General features: G+C 40.2%; 1 protein-coding gene across 1 annotated transcript; it reads right to left on the reverse strand.

The window, feature by feature from the left end:
• Positions 1-5,424: 5,424 nt before the first annotated feature.
• Positions 5,425-8,853, reverse strand: mat2ab (methionine adenosyltransferase 2Ab). The gene is made up of 9 exons (XM_015055980.1): positions 8,609-8,853; positions 7,977-8,054; positions 7,691-7,813; positions 7,494-7,606; positions 7,268-7,411; positions 6,896-7,114; positions 6,632-6,814; positions 6,358-6,491; positions 5,425-5,589 (listed from the first exon to the last, which is right to left on the reverse strand). The coding sequence occupies exons 1-9, from the start codon at positions 8,700-8,702 to the stop codon at positions 5,487-5,489; spliced, it is 1,191 nt and encodes a 396-aa protein (XP_014911466.1). The 5' UTR covers positions 8,703-8,853; the 3' UTR covers positions 5,425-5,486.
• Between the last annotated feature and the right edge of the window lie 395 nt (positions 8,854-9,248).

Raw genomic sequence — 9,248 nt, forward strand, 5'->3', positions numbered from 1 at the left:
CAATCACACATCACCAGTTCTCAATGACTGCCAGTTTAACATCATGCAAAAAAGGCGATTCACAGCCGACATCAAAGCACTTGTCTTGTTGCGCAAAATGGAGTTTGGTGAAACAATGTGTCAAAGTGTGTTTGTTAAAACGTGAAACATTCCCCTCTAGCAAATCGCTGTACATTTTTGCTCTCTTCCTGGTGTAACCTTTTTGTTGGTTAATTTGTTGCGTTATCTCAATAAACTGAATTTGATGATCTAAGTGAAACTTATTTGTAGATTTGTTACACTTTTAGTGCTTGCTTTGGTAAAAATTTGATGATCAAGGCTTCCACTTAATGAAAACCAATTTTTTTTTCAAATAATTGGGAAATTACATAAAAGAGGGGATTTTTTTAGTAGAGAACTGCACTCAATAAATGGCTATGGCTCCTTTTGCTTTAATTATTGTATCAATATGTCACAGTATGAAGGTAATCAGCTGCAGCGTTTAAGAAGTCTTGGTTTATTCAACAGCAACATATTTGGGTCATCCTCTACTTGACTTTTACTTCACAATCTTCAAAGCTCTGATTACACATGTTTCTTGTGCGCTTTTTTTTTTCAGCCACACTTTTTCCTTCCACTCAACCTTCACTTAGAATTCGAAATAGTAAAGTCCTTGAAAGGATGGTTGCAAACTCAAGAGCAAATAAAGTGTTTCAAGAGTGTAAACAATCATTTGAGTCAGATCAAATCTGCTATCCTTAGCACCTAACAGGTGTGTATGTATGATGTACACTAAGAAATAATAGGGTCAACAGATGACCACATCTCAATTTTAAAACTGCTGCTTCAACAAACTAGCCAAAACTTGAAGTCATGTGATTTTTTTCCCCTCTGTGCTAAACATTAAAGGAGTAAACTACATGTTTGCTTTTAGTTTCCTGCCCCAAAAAATACAATAGAGTAGCGGCAAGCTCCGGCGGTATTGCATCAGCTGTCACCTAATCTGTGTAATAAATCCCACTGACCTCAGCTTAACAGGCAACCTTCTGCCCTTCCACATTCAACCTGCTGCATTGCGTGTGGGGAATAGCACACATATCAGGAGATGTTATCTCTCGAGTCCGCAGTAGTTTTTAACCTCAGTGTCATTTTATCTGGCTTTCACAACGGGTTGTTTGGTCTTGGCATGTGAGGATACTGCAAGCGGTGCCCACTTTGATGTGGGAAAACTCTCAGTCAGTGGCGCAACTGCACATTATTCAGGTGGATGCGAAAACATAAATCCCCCCCCCCCTCTGGTGCTGCACCCCTATGCGTTGCATACGCTGCATACCCACTTTTTGCGCCTCTGCTCTCAGTGTTTTCTCTGAGGCTACACGGAGCAGATCATAGTATGTCCCCTCCTCCTTAATAAATAATATTACTCAAAAGTCAATTTATTTCAAGAACTTTATCACTAATGGAGACACATAATGTAGATTAATTACACACAGATAGATGTCCGAAAGCCTTTATCTGTGTACTAAAGACCAACCAGAGTGAGAGCAAAAGAGCTGGATCTTTATCAGTGTTAAGGTTTTACCACAAAGCTCTTGATAAACTATCACACCCAGAGTGTTTCAGCTGGGAGCGTGTTGTAGTGGTGAGGAATGTTGTCCATTCATGGTTCAGTAAGGGCGACACGCCAGCCAAGCCATCAGTATCAGTTAAATATAGCCATCAGACTGAGCCGGTGGGAATGAAAATGCACCCCTGCTGTAACCGTCCTTCATGGTGCAACTGGAGCGCTTCTACCAACCGTACATGTGGCAGTGTGGCGTACTTTGCTGGAGTTTTTGTATCTGTTAAAGTTTTGTCATGTTAAAACCACAAACTTTAACATCTGGATTTTATTTGCAATACAAAGTACTAAATGTTATTTCAAAATATTTTACAATTGCATACCTCCTTTGTACTCTAAACACACGCAAAAATGTCTGTGCATGTCTAAAGCTTGTATAGACAAAATACTTGCAGTTGTAACAATTCTTTATGTACTCTAAGTGATTTTTTATTTTTTTTTTGGTTGATCTATCACATAAAATCCCCCCAAAAATACATAAAAGTTGTGTTTCAACCACAAACTTTTAAGTTGTAACTCTTGACAACGTCCAAGAGTTACATAATCGTTTCCTCTACAAGTCAGTGACAAGAACTGACTTGAAGAAGTTCTGCAAGTGATTAAAATGTCAATTCAAAACAAGTATTTTCTCTCCTGGTTGTCTGGAGAAACTTCATTTTAAGATATTTTCCCAAAGCTCACTTTTCCCCTGATGTGTTTGCCACAGCGGTTACCTTTGTTCGTGCCCTCGGCGATCAGTGGTTAGTGGGACCAGCTCAAACTTGTTTCAGAGCACATTTCTATTCTACTTCACACAGCTGTCAATAACAGACTCTTGTACTCACTTCATTTTTTAAACATGTCATGCCAGTTGTCTTGATAACAACTTCTACCGTTACATAATATTCAATTCCTGAAAAAGTCAGAACAAAAGTATAACTCCAGTGAAGCGATCCACCAGAAACGACAAAAATCGACTAAATAGAAAACACAGGAAGATTTTTTTTTTAAATACTGCACTGTTGTGTTAATATTATGTAGCTCCAGTTTGCACTGAATACCATTGATGTCACCAAACATTATCTTGCTGCTTGAATTTCCCCACTGGGACAGTAAATGATATGTCTGCTCTTTTATTTCATATATTTGGAAACCAGCTACTGACCACTACTAGCTTATCTTCTTATGCGGGTTTGGGTCTTGGCTGGTGTTTAAATTCTAGGAAATATGGACAGTTTGTAAAGGAGCCAAAGTTATAGACTCATGAGTTTTTCTTAGGGGTGAACTGAATTATAGATCGGACACTTGTGCCAAACATTTTCTAAGAACAGTTGAGTTTTTGAGAAGATAACTTTCAATGGTATTCAGGTCGTATTGACCTCAAATATACTGCTCAAAAAAATAAAGGGAACATTTCACTTTAATTTTGTGTGTGGCTCCAAATCCAGGCCTCCATTGGTTAATAAATTTGATTTCCATTGATGATTTTTGTGTGATTTTGTTGTCAGCACATTCAACTTTGTACAGAACAAAGTATTCAATGAGAATATTTCATTCATTCAGATCTAGAATGTGTTATTTGAGTGTTCCCTTTATTTTTTTGAGCAGTGTATATTGATCTGCACTTATAATGTGATCTTATGATCACTGGAAAAATCTTTACCCATCATCAATGAGCATATCAGATGTTCTTCAAATCTGATGTAGGCAAGTTTTGACAACCATATCATGCAGATAAATAGTGTATTGATCCTCTTCATGTCTACAAAAGCATTATTGTTTTATTTACACAGTCAACTTCCTTTACAGTTGCTTCCATGGAAAATGTTTTGAATAAGATTTTATTCAGTTCATAACAGTTTTTTGTATTCAAATGTAACTAACTTTTAAGTAGCTGTGAAAATAACTGAATGTGTTAAAGGTTTATATACATTTTTAGTTCAAAATACATTATTTCAGATACATAATTTGGAAATGCAACACCTTCTAGTCCTTACTTCATGTGGGAAATAAGCTATATTGTAATGAGGACCATGCACATAATGCAGTCATTTATTGCTGGAACCATTTTTTTGTTTCCTGTATACTTCTGTATAAACACTTGCTTGCAACAAGCTTAAACCCAGTTCGTGTGCATTTCAATACTGAAATCAGAATTTGATCAGAAATGTTTGCAAAAAATGTCCACACTTCTCTTAAAACACAAAATAACAGACAAGAGTTTTTAAGATGGATAGCTTTTTTTTTTATTACAGAGCATCAGGGAACTATCCAATTTGGACATGGAGCACATTACAGAACGAGCTACTTGTTTCTGTGGAAGTTGGATGCATGTTGGTGAGAAGGAAAAAGCAAATTAGAGTGGGTGGAGGAAAAAGAAAAAAGAAAGGCACTCTTACACTTACTGTATCCATTGGGATGACCACCAAGTGGCAAAAGGGAACAAAACCAAAACCTTTAGTCTATCCAGATCATGTGATGGCCATGTAAACACGGCTGGTTTCTCTGTACCACACCAGCCAAATGAGGCCACCACATTAATGAGGATAGGTAAGAGCCAAAGAATCACACCTGGTAGTTTAACGGGATTTCAAAACTAACCCACCTAAAAAAATAAGTTATGCAATCCAGAAATAAAAATAAGCTGTAAAAGTCATTACAGTTGCCAGTGACGCATCGAGGCAGACCAAAGCTTTTCTGTACAACACTCTGGGACCTCAAGCCAAACACTGAAAGTCAAAATAATTCACAATTCAGTAATTCCAAGTCTTTTTAAAGCTGCCTTCTAAAACATCAGCTTCTCTGTATCCACGCTGAGTTTCAGAGAACAAATAAATAGTGTTGAGGTTTTTATTTCCTGGTCAATAAGACTCTGCAGCAAAAATCACGCCCCGTTGAGCTAAAGATGTGAAACAGGTTTCTCTGTAGCTACACCTGCCATCAATAAACTCAAGGAGTACAAGAATATTTAGCCACTTTGAAACCATGAAAAAAAACAAGGGATCCATAAAAAAAACTGATAAAATTGAATTTCAATGCATAAAACAAGTTACTTTTCCCCAATACCTATCAAGTATATCCGATACCCTCTGCAGACCAAAGCAGTGACATAGCAGCTTCTGACTTTTCTGTATTACGTCAGAAAACAGCAAAGGTCTGTGGGGGAATTTGAGGCCTTATGCTCTGTTGAGCCTGTATGATTAGGAGTTGGCTTTCCCCATAGCCTGCAATGCATAGCATTTTTAGTGACAACAGTAACAACCCTTTCATTTTAATTGTGCTATTCCAGGATCCTCCACAAAGATGAGTGAATATAACTAAAAACACACACCAGATCAGGAATAAGTGTCAAAAACTGATAGGAGGAATGTTAAAGAAGCTGAACTGAAAGGGGATCATGTCAGGTGAAGGCTCTCCATCAGTTAAATTAGGCATCCAAGCAAGTTTAGATGTCATGCAGGCTCCTTACATTCAGTAGCACCAGAAACTTAAGGGTAGTGCATATTGCCAGATATGCTACCGCAGTGACATCACACCGAAGACTCACAGTACTGATGAGACTGGAATGCCAAAGGAGAACGAATGAATGCAGCTACTCAGCAACTATCACAACGAGAAAGCGAAGGAACATCAAGACAGGAGAACATGAAGAACTACGACGCATGAGTTCATGGAACCCATCCTACCCTTTAAAACACCAAGTTTCTGAGGTCTCCTAGAACCCTGCACAACTGCGCAGCCATCAGAAAACAGTAACAAGACAATCAAGTGAAGCAGGGAGTCATGTGTCATTTGTGTGAGAGTGAGGGGAGGAGAGGGGAAAGAAAGAAGTGCATTTCACCCCTGGAACCTTGGAGGCTTCTCTGTAGTATACACCAACAAGCCTGGGGGGAAAAGCTTAACAGGTTTAGTATTTGAGCTTTTTGGGCACCTCCCATGGGAAGGAGTCTCGGCCAAAGTGGCCATAGGCTGCAGTCTTCTGATAAATGGGTTTCTTCAGATCCAGCTCCCTGGAATACATAATCAAAATATTTAGCACCAATCGCATACTCAAACTGAAACACAATGATTCTCACACAAGAAGGTAAAGATGCCAGTGTCGAGCCTTATGACCCATGATGAAGAAACTGGCCGATACTTGGATGGAAAAATGGATCTTCAAACACTTACCCCTCAGATAGAAGCTTCAGCTTGCAGATAAAAACCACACTTGTCCATTTTACAAAAACAAAGATTTCTATCTATATGTGCAATATCAAACATTATACAGAAAAACGGTGAACTTTAGTCATAACACTGTCCCTTGATTACAAGACAGACAAAATGTTCGCTTGAAAATACTACTACTCAAATTTAATACTAGTGATGAAACAAAACATGTACCACATATCAAGCCAGCATATTGTTAGAGACGACAACCGATAAGCTGATGCGGCATGAAAACTGTGGACTGTATCGGAGCAGATAGCCTGACTAGCAAGCTTATGTTTGTTCATTACAACTTTTGTAATTCTATAAAGTGCAAAGAAAGTAATCTTCTGTGGGACTGAATACTCAAAGAATCAAATATTTCACCATCTCAACTGCTGCAGACATGCTTGTCAATTTTCTAATTAAAAAAAACATGGCAATTAGATTATGCTAATTATTCTCAGTGTGTAAAAATTACCCCTAAACTGTCTTAAATCAAAATGTTAATGCTGGCCCATTCCTATACTTTGTTTCCCCTAGAAGGCCCAGGAACTGCTGTTTGATGAAGCCTCAGAGGTTGACATTACGTGACAATGACTCCGGGACGAAGGTCAAAGTTCTTCCTCACAATATCAAGCAGTTCTCTCTCACTCTTCTGGGAGGTCCCGTAGTGGAAGATAGAAATGGAGAGTGGATGGGCAACTCCAATGGCATAGGATACCTAATATAGTACACATATGTTATAACAAGCATATATATAAAAAAAACAAAAAAAAAAAAACACGCAAAACACCAGGCGGAAACCTCTGGGAACCCCTCACTCTGAAGAGAGAAGCAGCAAACTTTGGCAACACATCTTACCTGCACCAGCACTCTTCGGCACAGTTCAGCCTTTACCAGGGACTTGGCCACCCAGCGTGCAGCGTAGGCAGCAGAGCGGTCCACCTTTGTGTAATCCTTCCCGGAGAACGCGCCACCACCATGGGCTCCCCAGCCGCCATAGGTGCCTACAATGATTTTGCGTCCAGTCAGGCCGGCATCCCCCTGTAGAGAAGTGCAGTTGTGTCCCATTTAGTAACTTCCAGAATGTCTAGTTAAATTCAAGTCACATGATGGGATGTGTACCTGAGGCCCTCCAATGACGAATCGCCCACTGGGCTGCAGATGGTAAATGGTGTCATCATCCAGGTAGACAGAAGGAACAACGGCCTTAATGACCTTCTCCTTCAGTGCATCTCTCATCTCCTCCAGGCAGATTTCCTCATCATGCTGGACAGAGATAACAATGGTGTGCACTCGCACAGGGAGCATGGCGCCACGGTCTTGACGGTACTGCACAGTAACCTGCAAGAAGGCAAATTAATTAAATAAGGCTTCCAAAATCAATTTCCACGACAAGCATCAGCCAGAAGATGGAACAACTTTTAACACCCGTTACCAAATATTTCACACTTTTAGATGAGCATACTCAAAAGGCTCATGATATGAGAACTCTACCTGCGTCTTTGAGTCTGGCCGGAGCCATGGGAGTGTGCCGTTGCGTCGCAGTTCAGCCATTTTAGCATTCAGCTTGTGGGCAAGGATAATTGTAAGTGGCATGCACTCATCAGTCTCATCGGTTGCATATCCGAACATCAAACCCTACACAAACAAAACCACCGTAAGTGAGCTTTAAGCATTTAATACTTCAGAAAAAACTCTAAATCTTGCACCGACTACTTACCTGGTCCCCTGCCCCAACGTCCTCTTGACTCCGATCAATGTGAACACCTTGAGCAATGTCAGGAGACTGCTGCTCCAGAGCCACAAGAACATTGCAGGTCTTGTAGTCAAAGCCTGTATAGAAAACAGTTGCAGGTGAAGCCCCTACACGTATAAACGGAAAGCTTTAAGGAGAAAAAAACAAAATAAATGCTGCACCTTTGGATGAGTCATCATATCCAATTTGACGGATGGTTTCACGTACAACTTTCTGATAATCCACTACAGCATGCGATGTCACTTCCCCCGCCAACAGAATCATCCCAGTCTTGGCAACAGTTTCTGCATTAGAAAGACAGATGCAAAAGAATAAGAAATACACCTTTGAGTCTTTAAAGCCATTATTATTGCAGCGATTTGCTCCATTTAGCACAAAGGAGCTTTAGTCTTAAGCAAATCTTAGATACATCAGTCATGAAAATGAGAGAAATAAAGCATGTCTTACCACATGCAATTTTGGCATCTGGATCCTGCTTGAGATGGGCATCCAGGATTGCATCACTGATCTGATCACAGATTTTATCTGGGGAAAAAAAGGTCACAAAAAGATATACATCTGCATCAGATGACTGAAGAGAGAGAAATTGTAATAATGCTGTCTGGTCACAGTTGAGGCAAGGGGAGAGAAGGGACACGGTGTATCGTTACAGTCGCCATTTCAGCAGCTGTACATGTGGTGGAGGAGACAGCGCGGGCAACTAGACCGAGACCGGAAACAACCCTTGATATAAACCTACTTATGGCACAAAGCTAAACACTGCTTACTGAAATCAAATTATACGTCCAGAACCTTTGTGTGTCCAGTCATGTCCACGATGTGGGAAAAATCTCTACAGGACTCAGCATTTTATGAGCTAGCTAGCATTAGCTTGTAGCAGCGCGTGCTCCGAGCACTGGCCCGCGACAGCCGCGAGGCTGGAAAGAATTGCCTTAAATATTTACAGCTTTTTATGCAAGACAGACACTCAAAATTACAAGTACCGAGTAAAAACAGAGGCAGAAAAGACACAACCTTAAAACAATGCTGTAAAACTGCCTGGTATGTGAAGCAGAAAAGGCCGGCATGTCGAGCCTTACCGGGGTGTCCTTCTCCCACCGACTCTGAGGTGAACAAGAAGCAGTCCTCCTCGATCAGGGAGTTGTGGAAACCATTAATTTCTCCGTTCATCATGGCTGCGGCTGCTTTTACAAAGTAATATGAATGTTACGCTGACTAGGTATCACGTTTCAATAAACCTGACTCTTTTTTTTCTCTGTTATTTCAGAGCACGGAATTACAGCGCCTCTGTGTTTGATCCTTAAACCTGAGCCTCATGGCGCAGAGCTCCATTATTTATACTGTGAAGTCTGATGTCCTGACGTCAGAGGAGGCGGTCCGTGTTGCTGAACCTATCAGGAGGCAGCACCCAACTACGAGCAGGAATGCGGTGCTTGGTCCGAAATTGACAAAAATCACATGCTTAACAACTCTACGTTTGAAACAAGAGTCAAGTTTGCTCCCAGTGAACGCGAACATTTATATCAATATAGTGGATTTTTGAAATGTGAAATCATACAGAATAAGCGGAGGTCCGTTTAAATGTCATTTTATCTCAGTTTGTCTGAAATTCTGCTCATAAATAAAATATTTAACAGTGTGATGCTTTTATCAGCAAAATTCCACGTGACTTTGCATGTATAAATACTTTCTGTGCTTCTCCACACACACACACACACA

Source organism: Poecilia latipinna, unplaced genomic scaffold (assembly GCF_001443285.1).
Source record: "Poecilia latipinna isolate Pla-1442-1.1 unplaced genomic scaffold, P_latipinna-1.0 Scaffold1346, whole genome shotgun sequence".
Classification (NCBI taxonomy): domain Eukaryota; kingdom Metazoa; phylum Chordata; class Actinopteri; order Cyprinodontiformes; family Poeciliidae; genus Poecilia; species Poecilia latipinna.